General features: G+C 40.8%; 1 protein-coding gene across 8 annotated transcripts in view; it reads left to right on the plus strand.

Annotated features, from left to right (window-relative positions):
- MYO1E (myosin IE) overlaps window positions 1-21,726 on the plus strand; it is a 224,024-nt gene that overhangs the window by 107,687 nt on the left and 94,611 nt on the right. For all 8 annotated transcript variants that reach the window (XR_014810374.1, XR_014810375.1, XR_014810376.1 and 5 more), the window contains exons 4-6: window positions 518-612; window positions 17,178-17,265; window positions 21,330-21,419. Coding sequence is in view for 2 of the 8 variants with exons in the window: in XM_021073512.2 (XP_020929171.1) it covers window positions 518-612; window positions 17,178-17,265; window positions 21,330-21,419 (273 nt within the window). In the remaining 6 variants the exon portion in view is untranslated. The remainder of the gene's footprint in view (window positions 1-517; window positions 613-17,177; window positions 17,266-21,329; window positions 21,420-21,726) is intronic.

The raw sequence follows: 21,726 nt of genomic DNA on the forward strand, positions 1-21,726 counted from the left end.
CCACACCTCCTGCCTTCTGCTTATGGAAACTTTTTAAAGTTTTTCTCTTTATTCATAAAGTCTCACTTAATTTCCCCTGGGGTCCCAGAATCTCCAACTTGCTGCTTGGAAAAAAAGTTAGGTAGAAATCCTGAATTAGTGTAAGTCAGATGCAGGGTTTTAGTATGCCTCTCTTAAGACCTGTTGCACCGTTGTCTTCAGAAACATTGAGCAGTGGAATGTGGTCAGCAGAGGCTTGCTTGGGTGGAAGGGTGGGGTGCTGGAGTATCTCAGGACCCGGTTCATGTCTCAAAGCTGACTCACACATAGGCCTGCAGAAAAGTCCTCCCATATTCTGTCTTCATTGTGTCAGGTGTACCTTCTGATGACCTTGGCAGGTTTATGATTCTTGTATTGTGTACCCTTTAAAATGGGAGCTACACAGTGGTGGATTCATTTCCAAGGCAAGAATGGTAAGGTGTTGCTCTATCTGACCATGGTTTTGTTTTTGTTTGTTTGTTCTCCTTTGTTTTTCTAGGCCCAGTATGAAAACCCACCACATATCTATGCTCTGGCAGATAATATGTACAGAAACATGATTATCGACCGAGAGAACCAGTGTGTCATCATCAGGTATGGGAACAAGTCAGATTTGGTCTGGGGGACATGAGGCCGTGCTGTAGTTAATGTATTTGAGTAACAGGCAAGCTGTTTGCTTCACCTTGGTTTATTTTATATTTCCAAATCATAAAAGCTTTGAGCTTCCATGAGCTTTCTTTTTATACCCCTATCACTTCAGGTATCACGGCTTTAGGGCACATGGTTCTAGCTGGAACTTTCACTGATCACCCATCAACAGTCCCTGAAATAAAATCATACAACACTTCCCATCCCTTTTGATTGTACTGTGGTTTTCTTTGAATTGGAGATCCTTTATGTTATCAGTATAATAAGCCTGTGTCACTATTTTGCCAGCTAGAACCTTTTTCTCTAGGTCCTTCTTTTTCCTTAATAATTTAGTAGTTCAAGTTGGAACTTTTGGGGCTTTTCGTCATTGGCTTTTAATTTTCTGAGAGTGCTACCGGTCAATGCCAGCCTTAGGTGTCTGTAGATACATTTCGAAATCCTTTTTTTTTTTCTTTTTTGGCTGCTCCGTGCACGGCAAATGGAGTTCCCAGGCCAGGGATCAGATCTGAGCCGCAGCTGTGACCTATGCCACTGCTGCAGCAGTGCCAGATCCTTAACCCACTGTGCAGGGCCAGAAATTGGACCTATGTCCCAGCTCTCCAGAGATGGCACTGATCCCATTGCACCACAGTGGGAACTCCTCAAAATCCTTTCAACCTAACCCAGCCCTGAGTCTGGCTTTAAATGCTTTTACAATTTTGTTAACTATTTTGGACTTTTTCTTTCTTCCTTTCTTTTAAATTGAACTATATAGTTCATTTACAATGTTGCGTTAGTTTCAGGTGTACAGCAAAGTGATCCAGTTATACTTAACATCTATATCTTTTTTTTTTTTTCAGATTCTTTCCCCCTATATGTTATCACAAAATATTGAGTATAGCTTCCAGTGCTATATAGTAGGTCCTTATCATTATCTATTTTATGTATAGTGGAGTATATATGTTAATCCCAAACTCCTAATTTATCCCTCCCCATCTTCCCCTTTGGCAACCATAAGTTTGTTTTCTCTGTCTGTGGGTCTATTTCTGTTTTGTATATAAGTTCATTTGTATCTTTTTTTTTTTTTTTTAAGATTCCACATCTAAGTGATATCATATGGTATTTGTCTTTCTCTGGCTGCCTTATTTCACTTAGTATGATAATCTCTAGGTGCATCCATGTTGCTGAAATGGCATTGTTTTACTCTTTTATGAGTAATAGTCCATTGTATGTGTGTGTATATGTGTGTGTGTCATTCCTCTGTAGATGGACATCTGTGTTGTTTCTATGTCTTGGCTATTGAAATAGTGCTGTAATGAATATTGAGATGCATATATCTTCTCAAATGAAGGTTTTCCTCTGGATATGTGCCCAGGAGTGGGACTGCTGGATCACATGGTGATTCTATTTTTTTTTTTTTTTTAAGGAAGAACATTTTAAAACATACAGAAAATATAAGCAGCCATATTCCCATCACTTAGAACTTGACAGTTAACATTTTGTCATATTTGCATTCATCTTTTTTAGTTAATTTTTTAGTTATTAATTTTTTCTTTATTGTGTGTAGTTACAAACAAATATGTAAAATAGAAAGAGTATTATTAGCTGAACTCCCCCCACTTGATTATTTCAAGCACATCCTAGGGAGAAAATCATTTCACAAGTTCCCGTTGTGGCTCAACAGGTTCAGAACCCAGCAATGTCAATGAGGATTCAGGTTCAATCCCCAGCCTCACTCAATGGGTTAAGGATTCAGCATTGCTACCAGCCGTGGTGTAGGTTGCAGATGTGGCTTGGATTTGGCATTAAAAGAAAGTCATTTCAGGGAGTTCCCGTCATGGCTCAGTGGAAACAAATCTGACTGGTATCCATGAGGATGCAGGTTTGATCCCTGGCCTCGCTCAGTGGGTTAAGGATCCCACATTGACATGAGCTGTGGTGTAAGTTACAGATGAGTTTCGGATCTGGCATTGCTGTGGCTATGGCGTAGGCCAGCAGCTGTAGCTCCATTTTGACCCCTAGCCTGGGAACCTCCATATGCCATGTTGCAGCCCTAAAAAGACAGGGGGAAAAAAAAAGGTCATTTCATTTGGCATGTACCTCTAAAAGACCATTCTTATCACATCTGGAAAAATGAATAATTCTTTCAACCTCATCTAATGTTATCAGTATTCCAATTCTATGACTGAGTCATAAATTCCTTTTTATAGTTCATTTGTTTTTATTTAGCTTCTAAACAAAGCTCACACTTTGTACTTGGTTGTGTGTCTCGCAAGTCTCTTAATTGTTGACAGTTCTCTTATTCTTGTTTTCTTGGCATTTAAAAGGTTTGTCCTGTAGAATTTTCTGCAGTCTGTGATTAGCTAATTGTATACCATGTCATTGCGCTGTCCTGTCTTCCTACAAATTGCAGCTAGATCTAAAAGCTTTATCAGGTCTGGATTCAATTTTTTGGCAAAAATGCCCCATCGTTGATTCTGTGCACTTAATACCCGGTGGTCTGTCTTTGTGTGATGTTCAGAATACCAGCGGGTCCATCCATTATAAATTCTTGTTTCATGATTATCATTTAATTGATGGATGAAAAATATTTATTTTCTAATTCGATTATTCCTTCTATATTGGTTTATTAATTGGAATTCTTTCATTTGTTTACTTTAAAGTACAAGCTATATGGGAAAGTGGATAAGAAGCTTGATTTTTTGTCTTTATTTACTCATTTTCTTTTTCTTTTTTTTTAATGGCTGTACCTGCAACATATGGAAGTTCCTAGGCAAGGAATCAAATTGGAACTGCAGTTACAGCCTACAGCAACACTGAATCTGAGCCACATCTGCTGCCTAGGCCACAGCTTGTGGCAGTGCCAGATCTGTAACCCACTGAGCAAGGCCAGGGATCGAACTTGCATCCTCACATAGACTACCTGGGGTCCTTAACCCATCGAGCCACAGCGGGAACTCCTTTTTACTAGTTGTCAAAGCAATGAGTTGATGCCCCTGCAGTTTCCCAAAGTAAGATGTTTTTCAACATCATTCTGCATTAGTGGATTTTAAATACTTTTACCTGTTCAACTACATTGCAGTTTTTCTTTTAGGCTCACATTTGGCCAGTGAGAGACTTTTGTACTGATCGGGTCCTTTGTCCCTTTGACACACCTCTGTTAGTCTTTGATAGTTTCCTTGTTTAAGATGGTCCAGCCTCATCTTGGTTTTTTTCTTGTTTGTTTGTTTGTTTGTTTTGTCTTTTTGCTATTTCTTGGGCCGCTCCCGCGGCATATGGAGGTTCCCAGGCTAGGGGTTGAATCGGAGCTGCAGCCACCAGCCTACACCAGAGCCACAGCAACGCAGGATCCGAGCCACGTCTGCGACCTACACCACAGCTCACGGCAACGCCGGATCCTTAACCCACTGAGCAAGGGCAGGGACCGAACCCTCAACCTCATGGTTCCTAGTCGGATTCGTTAACCACTAGGCCACGACGGGAACTCCCAGCCTCATCTTGTACATTTTCTGCCAAGCTCTGGAATCGGCTAGGTCTTCAAAAAGCCCTGGTTCCTTTTAATGTGAAACAATATTTAGAGACCATCAATTAGTCACCAAGAGTGTTCACTACTGTGTGTTAACAATGCTTCCTGTGTCTACAAAGGACAAAGGCAAGGCATATGAACTTTCTGAGAAAAAAATGAAACATAAGTTCATACTGATAATGTCCAGCTCATTTTTAAGATTATGGGCTTTTTACATCTTTAGTTTTTACATTAGTATCCCATTTCCCTTAGGCTGAAAACTTTGGTTCCTAATGACATTAATTCAGTTATTTGCTCTGTTCTGTGTATATGCATAATAATATATGTTATATGTAACGGGATAAAGCAAATATGTAATTTTGTTAATGTGTTAAGATAACAGCACCTCCATTATTTATAGCAATACTGAATTCACTTTAAAACTTTTGTTGTTGGGGGAGTTCCCCTCGTGGTGCAGCGGAAATGAATCCCACTTGGAGCCATGAGGTTGCGGGTTCCATCCCTGGCCTCAATCAGTGGGTTAAGGATCCAGCATTGCTGTGAGCTGTGGTGTAGGTTGTAGACGCAGCTTGGATCTGACATTGCTGTGGCTGTGGGGGAGGCTGGCAGCTGTAGCTCCAGTTGGACCCCTAGTCTGGAAACCTCCATATGCCTCGGGAGCGGCCCTAGAAAAGGCAAAAAGACAAATAATAATAATAATAATAATAATAATAATTCTCTTCCGTGTTGTTAATATGCCACTTTTACCTACAGTTAGATTCATTTATTTCATTTTGGTTTTTAGGGTTTAAATTTTCATTTTGTTTTTATAATTATTTCAACTCTTTGCATGGCTCCAAATTATAAACTATAAAGAAGGTCACTGAAACATTTCAAGATGTTTACCTATGGCAATTTACCTCTAAATATTTCCATATGCAACTCTAGAAAATAAAAACATATTCTTACTTAGCCCCCAGACCATTGTCACAAGCAAATTGTTAATAATAATTTAATATCATTTAAAAATAAGGAGTATACTCTCACATTTCTCTAATTGTTGCAAACATGTCCTTTCTTGCCAGTTTATGCAAATCAGTGAACACTGGCTGCACTTGGTTATGCCTTTTTTTTTTTTTTTTTTAATTCTATGATCACCCCCTTCCCATTTATTTTCCCCACTGACTTGGCAAGAGACCAACCTGGTTTTCCTATAGATACCTTTTACATTGGTCTGGATGCTTCCTCCCTGTCTCATTACTCTAATTCCTTCAATTTTCTGGAAATTGGAAGTTAGATCTCAATACTTAATTCGATGCAGGTTAAAACCTTTGGAAGAAACACTAGGGCGTTGATGAGTTTGGCTGTGTAATTGGAAATGCTTCAGTCTGACCCTAAGTGGAGGTCGCTAGCCAATAGAGAGGTGGGAAGCATTTTCTTGACTTCAATCAAATGAGAGAGTATAGAATGTGTTTTCTAATATATTTTCTATCCTTTCTCTTTCCGGGCCCCTAGTGAGATGAAAAGGGAGGGAATGGTCTTTGCATGAGCTTTGCCAATCTGGAAGCTGCTTTGGTCATTCCCAGCCACCTTCTCTTCCTCCCTCATTTCCCCTCAATCTGTCCCCACAGGATACACACGCCCCAAAGTGGGACATGTGCCCACTTCTAGAATCCTCCTTTCTAGCTGTTCAGGTGGCAAAGGATTTCTATTGCAACATCTGTGCTTTAAAATAGGAGGTGGCAGAATAGGGAGCTGCTTTGACTTCTGACACTCACCACCCAGAGTTAGGCCAGACATCACACATGTGGGCACAGTGCTTCACAAGACTGCCCTCACTTCACACCCCAGCTCAGAGGTTCCTACCACCCCCTCAGTTTCACTCATTTATTGGAACGGCTCACAAAACTCCTGAAAGCGTGTACTTGTAGTTACAGTTCTGTTAGAACAAAAGGATACAAAGCAAAACTAAGAAAAAGTAGAGGCACAAAGGCAAGGTCTGGGAGGGTTTCAGATGTGAAGCTTTCGTGTATCTTCTCCCTGTGAAGTCATGGACGGTGTTATCTCCTTCTGTTTATGGTGTGGGAGTGAGTGTGAGCTGGCAATGCTATTATTAGTTCACCTGAGCCTTTGTTTGCTTGCTGCTGCTGCTTCTTTTTTTTATGCACCTGTGGAAGTTCCTAGGCCAGGAAAGGGATTGAATCTCTGCCACAACAGCAATCTGAGCCACAGCAGTGATGCCAGATCCTTAACCCACTGAGCCACCAGGGAACTCCTGGTGTCCAGAGTTTTAATTGGTCTCAATCACATCCTGCCTGCATGTCTGAACTGTGGTCTCTAGCTCCTTTTGAAGATTCAGGCTAATATCTACAGTCTCCATTTCCTCCAGGAGTCAGAACTTAGATGCTGCTTTCCAAAGCTCTTATCATATATCACTGTCCTATTCCCAAAGGCCCCAGACAAACAGAGACTCTCCTATCAGGCAAAATATTCCAGGACCCTAAAGATTACCTCCCAATGTCAGAGACAAAAGCCCAACCTCTCTTTGTGTTAATTCTTTACTACCTGAGAGCTGTGGTTTGTCTGTTTTGAGAAAGGAGGTTTGCTATCTCTGGCCTGCCATGCTTCCTTCTCACCAGCCCTGTGATGCTGGCCAGCAAACGGGACACTTGTCTGGACTTCACTTTCTTCATTTGTGAGCCACCTGATTGCCCATGTGACTTCTGAGGTCTCTCTGGCTTGAGGGTTTGGGAACTCTTTCTTCCCAATACCACTCGAGGGAATGGAAGGCAGGGAAACGCTGTTCTGGGTAGAGGGGCCCATGTTTGCAGCTACTGACGTGGGAGAGCTGGGTGATTGTTCAGCTCGGGCGAGTCCAATGCTGCCTGCCCAAAGCACATGTGAACAGAAAACAAACAAAACTGATTTTCCTGGGGGCTAGAAGAGAAGGCTGCTTCTTGTGCTGAGGGCTTCTGCCATAGCTAGAGAGACTAGGAATTTTTCGTGTCATTTATTAATCCGGAAATAAAAAATTAATGATGACCTCATCCCGCTGGTGTTCATTTAGACCTTCACCTGACTTCTCTGGTATGTGACCTTTATCTACATGATGAAATGCATACGCTTTATTTTTGAATTTATTTTAAAATAAATCATTAGATTTGTTTTGGTTGGGTGTTTTTTAGGGCTGCACCTGCAGCATATGGTAGTTCCCAGGCTAGGGGTCGAATCAGAGCTGCAGCTGCCAGCCTACGCCAAAGCCACAGTAATGTGGGATCTGGGCCACATCTGTGACCTACACCTCGGCTCACACCGACACCGGATCCTTAACCCACTGAGCAAGGCCAGAGACCAAACCCACATCCTCACGGACATTAGTTAGGTTCTTAACCTGCTGAGCCACAACAGGAACTCCTAAGTTTGTTTTGTTTTTATATCTGATTTATCAAACATTTCATTAAATTATATCTGTATATAAATATTTTTTGTTTAAAGCCATTTAGCTTTAGAGAGTTTAACATTTCATGCATTTTAAATCATGATGTAGAAGAAACTGAAATGAAAATCAAATACATTTGTAGCAAAGAAGTATTTTAAAAGAAAATTATATTAATGTGATCAAAAATTTTTGTGGTTTTTTTTTTTTTTTTTTGCTATTTCTTGGGCCACTCCCTCGGCATATGGAGGTTCCCAGTCTAGGGGTCGAGTCGGAGCTGTAGCCACCGGCCTATGCCAGAGCCACAGCAACTCGGGATCCAAGCCGAGTCTGCAACCTACACCACAGCTCACGGCAACACCAGATCGTTAACCCACTGAGCAAGGGCACGGACTGAACCCGCAACCTCATGTTTCCTAGTCGGATTCGTTAACCACTGTGCCACGACAGGAACTCCTGTTTTTTTTTTAAATTGAAGTCTCATTGACCTACAGCACTATGTTAGTTCCTGGGACACAACATAGTGATTTGATATTTCTGTACTTTACAGAATGCTCTCCACAAAATGCATACTCTTAGATGGGATAATGCAGCACATGGAAGCAATATTATCAGTTGCCTTCCAGTCTTACTCATATTTTCTAAAGAAGTAGATAACAGTGACAAGAAGGACAGGCAGCTATTTCCAGATAGAAAGCAGTGTAGCAAATTGAATTTAAAAAGAAAGAAATCAAGGAAGACAGTCTGCTTTCTCAAGTACAGACCTTCATCCAAGCCTTGGCTCTGAGCTTTTTTTTTTTTTTTTTAACTGAAGTATAGTTGATGTACAGTATTATTATATGTTACATGTACGCAATATAATGATTATACTCCCTTTATAGTTATTATGCAACATTGGCTCTATTCCCTGTGTTGTTTCTTTTCTATGGCTGAGTATATAAATCACATCTTCATTATCCATTCACCTGTTGATAGACACTTAGGTTTGCATCCATATCTTGGCCAGTGTAGATGATGCCGCTTTGAATATTGGCATATGTATATCTCTTCAAATTAGTGTTTTTGTTTTGTTTTGTTTTGGTCAGATACATACCCAGGAGTGGAATATTGCTGGGTCACATGGTAATTCTATTTTTAGTTCTTGAAAAACCTCTGTACTGTTTTCCACAGTGGCTGCACCAATTTACATTCCTGCCAAAAGTGTACAAGAGTTCCTTTTTCTCCACATCCTCACCAACATTAGTTACTTGTGTTCTTTTTGACAGTGGCCATTCTGAAGTTGTGAGGTGATAGCTGATCATGATTTTGATGTGCATTTCCCTGATGATTAGCAGTTTTGAGCATCTTTTCATGTACCTGTTGGCCACCTGCATTTTCTCTTTGGAAAAAATGTCTGTTCATTTCTTCTGCTGCCCATTTTTTCATCAGGTTGTTTGGGGTTTTTTTGACATTGAGTTGTAGGAGCTGTTTATATATGTTGGCTGTTAACCCCTTATGGGTCATATCATTTGCAAATATTTTCTCTCATTCAGTAGGTTCTTTCATTTAGTCAATTGTTTCTTTCACTGTAGAAAAGCTTTTAAGTTTAATTATGTCCCACTTATTTATTTTTGCTCTTGTTTCCTTTGCTTTAGGAGATGGATCCAAAAAAATAATGCTCCAATTTATATCAAAGATGTTCTGCCTGTGTTTCCTTTCAGGAGCTTTATAGTATCTGATGTTAAATTTAGGGCTTTAATCCATTTTGAGTTTATTTTGTACATGATGTTAATGAATGTTCTAATCTAATCTTTTACATATAGCTGCCCAGTTTTCCCAGCACCACTTTTTGAAGAGACCCTCATTTCTTCATTGTAAATTCTTGCCTCCTGTGTCATAGATTACTTGCTGGTCCTGAGTTTTGACTTGGTTTGGCTGGAGTTGAGCAGCCTCAGGTAGACTGACTGGCCAACCAGACTCACAGGTGAATGTGAGTTAAACCCCAGGTCATGATTTTGTAAGGAGATTTCTGCCTATAGACTAGTGGGGTGATTATTTCTCTAGAACACTGTCCCTGAGTGTTGCCAGATTACCATTAGTGGGCTGGATTCAGAGCAGAGGGAAGAGCCTAGGGGCTAAGGCCCCCTCATGGCTCATGGCGTCATGTCATGCCCCCTCCACCACCTGGAGATGGTAAACTCAGTTGTCTGTTTACTTGGGGAGAAAACCCCCCACATAATTCTCTACCATTTCTGTGTCCTCAGACCAGACCTTGGCATTGAGGCCAGAGGCATACGGCAGCCTTTGACAGTTGACCCCTGTGGAGACAGGATCTTGGTGAACATTTATTTCCACCACCATCAGAAATGAATTTTATCACTTTAAGCCTGCCTCAGCTCTTGCTGTTCTAGCCTTTTTTCTTTTTTTTTTTTTTTTCTTTTCTTTTTTTAATGTGATGTCAATTGAAAGCATGACATTTGGTGTAGTTTTTCTTTTTTTTTTTCTTTTTCTTTTTTTCTTTTTTTTACTTTTTTGCTTGAAGTATTCTTAAGCGGTTATTTTCCGGGAGGGTAGGGTATTTTGCCTTTAATGGATCCAACACCAATTTGCAGTCTTGGTATCAATATGTGCCAAATAAATACTTTTTAAGGAATAAAGAAGACACGAGAGATCTTTGGAAGGTGCATCAGTAGAATTTGGTAACCAGTTGAACATGAGAATTTTCATAGAGGGTAAGGAGATAGTTGTCGCCATAGGAGTGAAGATTTCTGAGCTATCCATCCCAAGAGACATCTTGGATTTGGAATTCCTAAAATTTGCAGGAGTAAAGATTAAAGATTAAACAGTGTGGGAAATCAGATCACTTCTAGTATTTGGCTTGTGCCTCATCTCTGCTTTCTGCCTTGGCACCTTCAAGTGTCTTGTGGGTTCCCAAGCTCTCTTCTTGTCTTTGAGGTATTTCAGGAGCCTTTTATTATAGCAGTGGAACTCTTCTATTTCTCTTGGTCCCCCCATTTCTTGTTTATCCCAGCACCAGCATCCTTTGAGGCTCTCTGTCCCTCTTGCCCAGCTTTGAGAAGCCCAGTCACCTCATACCCCTTACTGTGAGGTCTCCTGACATCTGCTGCCTGGCTGTGGATTTGAAGAGCAGGGTTTCAAATCTACCCTCTTATACCAAGGTTGCTGCAAATCTTACTTAGCAGGCTGCATCAAAGAGTGTTATTCAGGAAGTCTGACTCATTATCTAATTTTTATATTATCCATAATCAGGTATCCTTGTTGTGGCTCAACAGGTTAAGAACCTGAGATAGTGTCCATGAGAATGTGGGTTTGATCCCTGGCCTCACTCAGTGGGTTAAGGATCCTGCATTATCACAAGCTATGTGGTAGGTCACAGATGCAGCTGAGATCCCTTGTCGCTGTGGCTGTGATTGGCAGCTACAGCTCCGATTTGACCCCTAGCCCAGGAACTTTCATATGCTGCAAGCGCAGCTCTAAAAAGAAATTTAAGAAAATATGTAGTCATAATAGTAACCCCTTTTTGGTTACTTGCTTTGTGTCTCAGCATCTTTTACTTGTATCATTTACAGCCTAGTAAACCAGATATTACTACTCCTCCTCTTTGCAGATCAGGAAACAAGTCTCAGAGGTAATGGAACATGGTAGACATCTCACACTTGAAATGTGGCAAAGACATGCTTCATGCCCAGGCTGCCTGGCGCCACCATTACACTCAGTCCATTTTTCTCTGCTGCTTTGAGCCAGCAGGTGTCAGTTTGTCTGGTTAATAATCCATTACCACCCACTGTCATGTGGTGCAGTGGAAAGATATCTGGGGTTGAGTCACAGGGTAGACTTGTTATTCTGTCTGAAGTGTGTGACCTCTGCAAGCCTCAGTCACTTCATCTGTAAAATGGGGATGAATACCTTAAAGGAATATAGGGAAAGCTGTTGAGTAAGGAAATACATGTAAAAATTTGTTCTTAACTGTTAAGGAGGGATGCTAAATATCTTGTACTAACAGTAAAAGGAATTGCAGAGCTAACAAGTGGCTGAGCTGGGGCTCAAACTTAGTCTTCAGGCTAAACCTTGGGTTCTTTTCATTGCATCAGGCTGGGCCATGATGAGCGTTGCCCTGGAGCCATTTTCTTGGTAGACCATAGATGAAAATTTTGTCTGTTTGATAATACTGATTGGTTTGGAAGAAATAATAGTTCTTTGTCTTATTCACACTTTCCTCATTATAGTAGTGGATATCCACCATTTACTCAGTGGTTTTGGCATGTCTCTTTGATTTTGTATTTTATAGATTTGGCCATTGCATGTACTTGAGGCTTCATTTTTCATGTCACTACCAGCTCTGACAGATCACCCCTTTCTCTCCAGCTCTGGAACCCTTCAGATAGGCAACAGAGATGCTTCACTTCAAACCTATTTCTTTCCCAGATCCAGCAGGGCTGCCAGGAAGGGGGACGTGAATTAAGTTTTTGGCGAAGGCTGTCCAGCATCTTCTTTAATGTGTTTCTCCTTCCCAATCACATCTCGTCTTGCGATCACAGTGATACAGACTATTATTTGTGAGTTCCAACTGTGTGTGAGATAATAAACGTTTTTAGTCGAAGCCTTACTTACTGGGGTGTGTATCAGTAAAGATTCAGGAGTAACTGCAAGTTATACTATGGACTGTACCATTCATGGAATTGCTATAGGAAACATGTTGATTTTAGTTGGCCATCTAAATGTATACCCTCATCTGAAGCAGTGTAGCCCTGGCTCCTGATTTAGACTATCCCCAGACCTCTCCTAGCAATGCCCCTCACTAGCTCTGTGTCGCTGAGCAAGTTGCTTTGCCTTTTTCATCAAATAATGGGAGTAAGACTAGTTCCCCCAGCCTGGGAACCTCCATGTGCCTCCAGTACAGTCCTAAAAAGACCAAAAAAAAAAAAAAATCCCTACAACAGTAGTCAAAGTGTTATCACAGCTTCTGTGTACTTGCCCTCCCCATGGGGCAGGACACGCATCTGGTCCCAGCCTTAGGCCTAGCCCTTGGCACATAGAGGCACTGAGTGCATGTTGGGCAAACAAATGCACATACAATTTGTGTTTAAAATTTTTATCCTTTCTAAAGTGCAAATAAATTTGTAGTTGGCAAAGCGACTTTAGTTACATCAACTCAAACATTTATAAGGAAACAACAATTATTGTCATAAGGACCAGTAGAGAGATTTTGAGACTAGCAAGGGGGAGATAGGAGTAGGTTGGTGAATCTTGCAACAGTAGGAATGGTTAACTATTTATTCTATGGAGGGATATCCCCCCAGATATGACCTCAGATATTTTTATATTTTCTAAAATTAGTTGGAGTGAATTGAAGAGAGTATGGATTTTTTTTTTTTTTGCATTTTCAAATATTTTATTGAAGTAGAGTTGATTTATAAAGTTGAAAACACTAGGGATTTTTAAGTGAGGAATAACCTTCAGACCAAGAAAAACATATAGTCCTTGAATCCAGTTATTAATGTATCATTGTGAATAGCTCCTCCCCACAACATTCTTTCCATTTCTTTGAAATGTTAGCATATGTTTCCATTTGTATAGAGAATATACACAGAAACACTATCTTATTTCCTATTTGAATTGATGTTTCCTATGAAGTCGGTCTTGACTTTGTTTTAAATTTGCTTAGCTGGCTCCCAGCCAGTTATATAAGAACTAGGGAGTTTGTTACAAATCCTTAGTTCTAGGCCTGTCCTTGGGGACTAGGATTCGGGGAGTCTGAAGACAGGCCCAGATGTGGATATTTTGTAAGTACATTGAGTATTCTGATAGGCTGCTTGATTTAGGGACCACTGGACCATTTTTCTAATTTTAAGGCACATGCACTTCTGGAGTATTTTTTGGTCCATCTAGAAGTCAAGTGGAGGCAGTTAAAGGCCAGCCATAACCATAAGCAAAACAAATTGCTCTCACTGCTGTGGGATATAAAGCAAATAATTTCAGGTGTGCTGTATATTATCTGTTTGATACCTTCAGGTTCTTTTTAACGTGGGTTTTAGTGCAGGGGAAGCAACAATACGTTCCCCATCCCGAAAGGGCCGTTGTAATTATAGTTCTATATATACTATAAGCTTCAAGTAATTAGGTAACATTCCATTCTGGTACCATATTGTGAGCAAATTACCGGCCTCTGATCAATAAAATTTTTTTCTGAGCGTCTGTAAATTGAAACCAAGAAAAGAAAGTTTCGATCAATGTTCAGCCAGAACTAAGTATTTTAAATCTTCTGGAAAATATCAGTTACTGAGAATGTGACACCCTATTGGACCTGGCGAGCATATTTTAATCTATGAAGTGAGTTTAGTTTTCATTATTTATTTATTTATTTATTTATTTATTTTTTGCTTCCAACAGAAGACAGATATTTTGTGTCTCCTCACGCTATTAACCAGAGACATAATGAGGGCATCATTATACTTTTATTCAGTACTTTTAATGAGACATTTTTTTTTCCTTTTCTCTTTCTCATACACATGCATAATGTTCTCTAAGGAATTATAAATATAGAAGTTGTTTACTTATAGATAATAATCTAAAGAAATTGATCACTGGTGATTATCATTGTGATCTGTGATCCCACTTTTTCTGGAAATGCTGTTTTTAAAAATCTGAACTATGTGGGTAATTGCCTCTCTCAAAAATTTATATATTGAGGAGTTCCCATCGTGGCTCAGTAGTTAACGAATCCAACTAGGAACCATGAGGTTGTGGGTTCGATCTCTGGCCTTGCTCAGTGGATTAAGGATCTGGCATTGCTGTGAGCTGTGGTGTAAATCGCAGACACAGCTCAGATCCCGAGTGGCTGTGGCTGTGGCGGAAGGCCGGTGGCTACAGCTCCGATTAGACATCTAGCCTGGGAACCTCCATATGCCGCAGCTGTGGCCCTAAAAAGCAAAAAAAAAAAAAAAAAAAAAAAAAAAAAATTTAAATATTGAAACAAATCACCATGAAAAAATACTACAAATCATCCAAATTTTAGGACCCCAACAAATCAGAAATATTTCTTTTCCTTTGTTCCATTTCTGTGCCTATCCAGATGTTATTTTTATGTAGTTGTATTCTCGTTAAGAGGTATAGTATCTTCTGCTTATGTTGCCACTTAACCTTTATTGCATTGTCTTTATGGTTTTTGTTTTGGGGTTTTTTTTGTTTTTGTTTTTTTAGGGCCACACCCACGGCATAAGAAGTTCCCAGACTATGCGTCAAATCTGAGCTATAGCTGCCATCCTGTGTCACAGCCACAGCTACACAGGATCTGAGCCACATCTGTGACCTGAACTGCAGCTTTTGGCAACACTAGATCCACAACCCACTGGATCCACAGGCAGGGATTGAACCTGCATCCTCAGGGACACTAGTTGGTTTTGTAACCCTCTAAGTCACAACCAGAACTCCTGCATTGTCTCTGTCTTGCCACATCGTTTTCTAATTATTTTTAGTGAATGTCTGTGTAATATTATATTGGGTGGTTTTACTACTGTACTCTTTGGCTTTCCAGTATGCTTGCATGTTCGTTTTATTTACAACATTATAAAATGGAGTTTCATGGTTGACAAAACCTATGCTTCCAGTGAGGGAGAGTGCATGTTTTGACCTTGGATCTAGCATATAAATCATCTGATTACATGGACCATTTGAACAGATAACTTCCTCATGGACTTGAAATATTTCCTATGCCTATTTGTGACTCTCAGTAAGCATGGCCTCTGTAAATGCTGTGACTCACTGGCTTTCTGCTTGCCTCCATATCTTATGAAATGGCAGTTTCTTTTTCCTCTTCATGTGACCTGGAAGTCAGGAGCTGAGTACTAGGATGGTGAATGAGTTGCATAAATGGATTTAGATTTTTAGAGGTCCTCACAGAGTATGGTTCCCTCATTCTTCCCCATAATCTCTCTAATTAAACATATAACAGTTCCATAAAATTCAGCAGAGTTCTGAATTTTGCTGTGATGGCTGCTTTAATCTTCGTTTTGAAATATTAAATTATTTGCAGATTTATTTCAGTTTCCTTTTGGGGCTAGGAGTCCATCTGGCTTGGTTGGACCCTAAGCAAGACTTTTTGATTACCTAAGGAATTGACAACAGTTCATTAGGTTGGGTGTTCAGAGAAGAATATTTGTTCTGCACCCCCAAGTTCTTGATGACTGATAGCAAACAAAAACATTGTTCTGTCAACTCAACGGCCTGAATTTTTTAATATTAAATCCCACCCTTATTTTAAAATGATGAGGATTCCCCTCATCTAATTTATTTTATCATGGTATGACAAAGATAGAGAAATGAGAAATCTGACTGACTTAAGCATGTTTTGAATTGAGGTCGTCATCAATTCAAGGGGATTTTGAAGGAAGAAATGGGTATTTTGAAAATCTGACTACACAGTATGAACAAAAGCCTTTCTCCATGCAGTCAGGCCACCAAACGGAAGTAGTCTTTGTTATTCAGGATGTGATTAATGTTACCTCATCATTCAATTTTAGAACTTCTAAAATAAAGTTGCTTGCATCAAGCACATGGTTTGAAACCTAAGAGTGCCTACTTTTTCTTTTATAATTATAGAAGAGCATTCATTATATGATTACTAAAAGTTTGAAAAAAAAAAAAAAAGAAGAACTGGAAGAAGTGTCCTGGAGTTCCTGTTGGAGCACAGCAGAAATGAATCCTACTAAGAACCATGAGGTTGTGGGTTCAATCCCTGGCCTTCTCAGTGGGTTAAGGTTCTGCCGTTGCCATGAGCTGTGGTGTAGGCTGGAAGATGTAGCTCCAATTCGACCCCTAGCCTGGGAACCTCCATATGCCGCAGATGCAGCCCCAAAAAGCAAAATAAATAAATAAATAAAATAAAATAGAAGTGTCTTATAGTATCTTTTCCTTTACTAAAACCTTTGCTAATACTTTGTGGGAGTTCTAGCCTTCCCCCCACCATTATATCTTTTCCTTTACTAAAACCACTAATATTTTGTGAGCATTCTACTCTTTTTTTTTCTTCATGTATTTTTTCTTTATAATTTTTAAACTTCGTTCTACATATAATTTGAATCTGATATATTTCACTTAACATTACTTTGTGTGCTTTTTCTGCCCATGTTTACAATCTTCCTGTCAGTTGTAATCTGTGTAGTGTGTCCTTCTGATGTTCTGTAAAGTCCCTAATCGTGTCCCCTATTGTCAGGCATTTAGAATGCTTCACTGTCTCTCCTACACGCAGTGATAATTGTGAGGGCCTGGCCCACAAACCCCATTAATAGTGGTCATACCAGTCCTGGAAGTAACCCAGTCTGTTGTGATGTAACTTTCTCAGTATTGTGCATTTTTTACTGAAGTCCTTCCTGGCTATTTCTCTTTTTGTTTTTGGCTGTGCCCGCAGCATGCAGAAATTCCTGGGCCAGGGATCAAACCTGTGTCACAGCAGTGACAACGCAAGATCCTTAACCTGATAGGCCGCCAGGGAACTCCCTGTTTTTGGTTTTGTTTGGGGGAGAATCTTTTCAGAGACAAGGGAGCTGGTCATGAGCCATTTTATGGGTGGTATTTTTGTCTTTCTTTCCTTAGTGGTGAAAGTGGTGCTGGAAAGACAGTGGCTGCCAAATACATCATGAGTTACATCTCCAGAGTGTCTGGGGGAGGCCCTAAGGTCCAGGTAAGTTGGTGATGGGCCCATTTTGAGACTCTGCACTGTGTGAAAGTGAGAAGCTCTATTTGCTGTTTAAGAAAGAGTTTTTCTTCCATGGAGAAGATAATTGGTTCTCTAGCCAAGAAACTTGAAATCTGCAGAGAAATAGCACTTTATGAGATGGAGAGGCCTAATCTATGATGAATATTATATACAGTGAGTGAAAAGGTCACAAATCCACAAGGAAAACGCACAAAGGCATGAAAGCCATCTCATAGAAAAGGAACCCTAAATGACTCATAAAACATGAAATTATGCTCCCGCACATGATCATAAGAGAAATGAAAATTAAAACTACATCAAAAATTATGTCTTAACCTTCAAAATGGCAAAGATTTTCTCGTGCTTTTAAAAACTCTCTTGGAAAAAATACAGGGACATAGTCTCTTTCATATATTACTGGTAAGAACATGAACTCAGCAAAATCTGTCAAATCTATACACATACACCCTTTGACTCATCAATTCTACTTAAGAGAATTTATCCTTTGGGTGTGTTGAAATACATGCATAATGATACATGTATCAAGTTCTTTGTTGTGGCATATTTTTGATAATCAGGAAGAATGGAGACCACATAAATGTGCATCATTTGGGGACTGGTAAGAGGATTTATGGTTTATAATAGACTAGAATATTAAACAGCCATAAAAAACTCAAGCTTCATGTACTGATAGGGATTGCTCTCCAAGATATATCATGAATTGCAATAAAGCAAGGTTCATTTTCAGAACAGAGAAAACATTTATCTGTAATATTTATATTTATTTGGCTATGTCTGAATAGTGCTGGGGGAGGCATGAGAAACTGATAATGATTTCTAAAGGGAGGAAGCTGGGAGGCAGGGCTGGGGGGGTGGGGGGACCCCTTAAACCTTTTAATTTTTTGAACTGTGTGGAAAAAAACTCCAATTCCGAAAAGTTCCAAAAATTTTAAAATAGAGAAGAACAGAGTTCCTGTCTTGGCGCCGCAGAAACAATCTGACTAGGAACCATGAGGTTTCAGGTTCAGTCCCTGGCTTTGCTCAGTGGGTTAAGGATCCAGCGTTGTTGTCAGCTGTGGTATAGGTCGCAGACAAGGCTTGGATCCCAAGCTCCTGTGGCTGTGGCTGTGGCCAGCAGCTGAAGCTCCAGTTCAGCCCCTAGCCTAAGAACCTCCATATGCCCCGAGTGCCGCCCTAAAATGAAAAAAAAAAAAAAAGAGAGAGAGAGAGAGAAGGGAAAACAAGAAAGTAAGGAAAGATTAGAGCATTAATGGAAAACATTAGAAAAGGGGAAGAGTTCCTCTTGGGGCTCAGGGTTAAGAACCCTACTAGTATCTATGAGAAATGGGGTTGGATCCCTGGCCTTGTTCTGCAGATTAAGGATTTGGCGTTGCCGCAGGCTGCAACCATAGGTCACAGATGTGGCTCGGATCCAGTGTTACTGTGAGGTAGATTGGAAGCTGCAGCTCTGATTCAACCCCTACCTAGCCTGGGAACTTCCATAGGCTCTAAAAAGAAAAGGGATAAGACTCAGAGAACAAGGACACAGGGGAGGTGGAAAGAAAAGAAGGGGCATACACTTTAGTATGGGCAGAGAAGGGGCAGATTCAAGAGGATGGTATGAAGAAAGGGGTAGCTACAGCCTTTTCTGGGTTTAGTTTTACTTATTGAGGTAGCAGAATCGGCATCTACAGGAATGGGTGGAGCCCCTCCCAAGAGAGCAGTTAATGACGGTGCTGGCGGAGGGAGCGGGGTTAGGGCCACAGAGCCGCCGAGACTCTCGATACTCAGCACTGGCACAGACTGCTGGGAACTTTTTTTTTTTTAAATAAGAAATCCTGATCCAAAGTAGATTTCAGGGTAGATGAACTGTTTAATTAGAATCATGTAATAAATGATGTCGTTGCCCCAGTCACCGGTAGACTTTAAAAGACACGTCCAGATTCTCTTTATTACATCTCTGTACTTCATCATTAATGCTCCATCCTGTCCTGGTGGGTCAGAAAGCTTAAGGCAGAGTCCAGGATTCCTTCCGTAGAGTAAAAAGTTCTTAGCAGGGCCTCCTTTCTCTAATGAAAGGAAGATCTAGAGAAGCCTCCTCAGGTAGAAAAATGGCATATGTCACATAAATAATTTAAATTTTTTGAGTTGCCACATTTTTTAAAAAGCGAGACGCATATAATAGTAACTTTTAACATAGATTTCATTTAGCCCAATATAGCCAAAATATTATTTCAGCATATAATTAATTAATGATAGTCTACATTCTTTCTGGTACTAAATCTTTGAAATCCAGAGTATTTTATACGTACAGCACATCTCAGTTGGGAATGGCCATGTTCCATGCACTCCGCAGCTTCCACACTGGACTTCGAGTGTAGCTCTGGAACCGAGGTTGATGTGGTCCAGTCCACTTGCTTGTCTAGACGCATGGGATCATGCCCTGCCCCTAAAAGAATGACATGGAGCTGGAATCCAGGATGCTGTGTGGGCTGCTCCTTTAATTTGTTCTTTCTCTTTTTCCCCAATGTGCTTACCACATGCCACAAAATTCTGTTGGCCATCTTGATAGTGGATGGATGGATGCATGCACGCATAGATGGATGGATGGATACCTGCATAAAGATTCTCAGTTAAAAAGTCAATCATTAGAGAAGAGAAGAGAATAGAAAGAGCCTTTTTTTTGTTCTATCCCTACGAGAAGCTGAGTGTGGACAAATGATAGAGGCAGGCCTGGCCAGCAGATAGCAAATGTGAAAGATTCATGAAGACCCACAAAGTAAAAATTATTTTTTACAGAGAAAAGCTAATTTTATATAAATCTTTGAGTTTTTAAAGGCAAACAGATTGCTTAGAACTTTAAAACTGACTCCACAGAAGGACTACCCATAATTTGCTCTCAGTGCCACCACTAACCATAGGTGCCCTGTTGATAAATTCCAGTTCTCATGCCACTTTTGAATGTTCAGGAGGTGCCAAAGGAGCACTTTGGCTGTTACATAGTCAGTTAGTACTTAGTGCCTTAATCTATTCCTATTTGCTACAGGCAACGACCTAGTGGCCAGACTGCAGGCGTTTCATGTTGATTTTCTCTTCCTGTTTTCCTATGAGGACAATGATACAGAGCTCTTGGCTTGAAATGAGTCAGTAGCTAAAGAGCACAAGCCAAAGACTTGTTATTTCTGGAACATGTTTAACCATAGCATGTGAATAATTAGAAGTACAAGGAATGACTCACTTTTTCAAAGTCCCCTCCAGCATCAATTCCTATCTGTCCAGCTGTCTTGCCCATGGTGTGTTTTGCACACTTTTCAGTCTGACACCAAATTAGGATGTTTGAAAACCAACTTCTTCCCCTCCAGTAGGCCGGGAATTGTTCTACGCAATCCAGTGTTAACCCTTGTTGCTCAAAATGGGGCTCCCTGAAAACAAAACCAGCAGCACTGGGGAGCTGGTTAGAAATGCAGACTCTTGGGCCCCATCTCAGATCTACTGAATCAGCACCTGCATTTTCACAAGATTCTCAGCTGATTCATGCACATTCAAGTTTGAGAAGCACACGACTGTGTCTGCAACCTTGTTGGGGGAGGAGAAACTGTTTAATTCCCCTCCAGGTAGCTTTCATTGCAGTGAAGAGGGGGAGGTGGATAGAGAAGTTGGATAGAGCAGGCATAGTGACAGCAAAGACTCTGGTCAGATCACAAGGAGAGGCCCCTTCCTGCCACGATTCCCCGTACACTGGGGAGCTCAGGGGAAAGCCGCAGCATCCGGTTTGGAAACCCAGTCCCGTAACATTTGTAGATCCTCATTCGCAATGGTACCCTGGCTCCAGGGAACCCTGCATCAGGTCAAGCGAGTGGGAAGACAAAGACACTAACGGGGTTAGGTCTGTTGAGAGGAAAGAGCACATCCTCCAGAAACCCCAGGACCAAGGATGTGAGGCCTCTTGCCTTCACTGCCTTCGGAAACGAGGTCCTCAGGAAAGTCTGGCTGTACTTTGCAGGGCAGGTGTTGCCTCTCCCTAACCTCTGGTCCATTTGCTGTGACAGCATGTCAAGGACATCATCCTGCAGTCCAACCCACTGCTGGAAGCCTTCGGGAACGCCAAGACCGTCCGGAACAACAACTCCAGCCGATTTGTGAGTCTCTTTGCTATGTTACAGTATGTCACCTGATTGATGATGTTGACCTTCTTGATTTAAGTCCTGTGTCCCCAAGGAGAAGGGGGTGCCCTTCACACCTCAGCCGAGGGCTGCCTTTTCCACCTTCTCATTTTCTCTGGCAATGAGCTGTCAAGCTTCGATTTGCCCTCAAGTTCTTTTTGAGCCTTGGGAATGTAAGTAAGATTATTTTCAAAACCATTGCTCAACTTGAGTTGCCTTCTTAGGAAAAGACAAGGGTCAGCTTTGGTCTCAGAGGCATTTGCTTTGGGCCCTGGAAAAAAAG

This window comes from Sus scrofa, chromosome 1, assembly GCF_054392235.1.
Source record: "Sus scrofa isolate SSC_HxYL_T2T_F1_AM1 chromosome 1, Sscrofa_HxYL_maternal_Yorkshire_Landrace_v2.0, whole genome shotgun sequence".
NCBI classification, from domain to species: Eukaryota; Metazoa; Chordata; class Mammalia; order Artiodactyla; family Suidae; genus Sus; species Sus scrofa.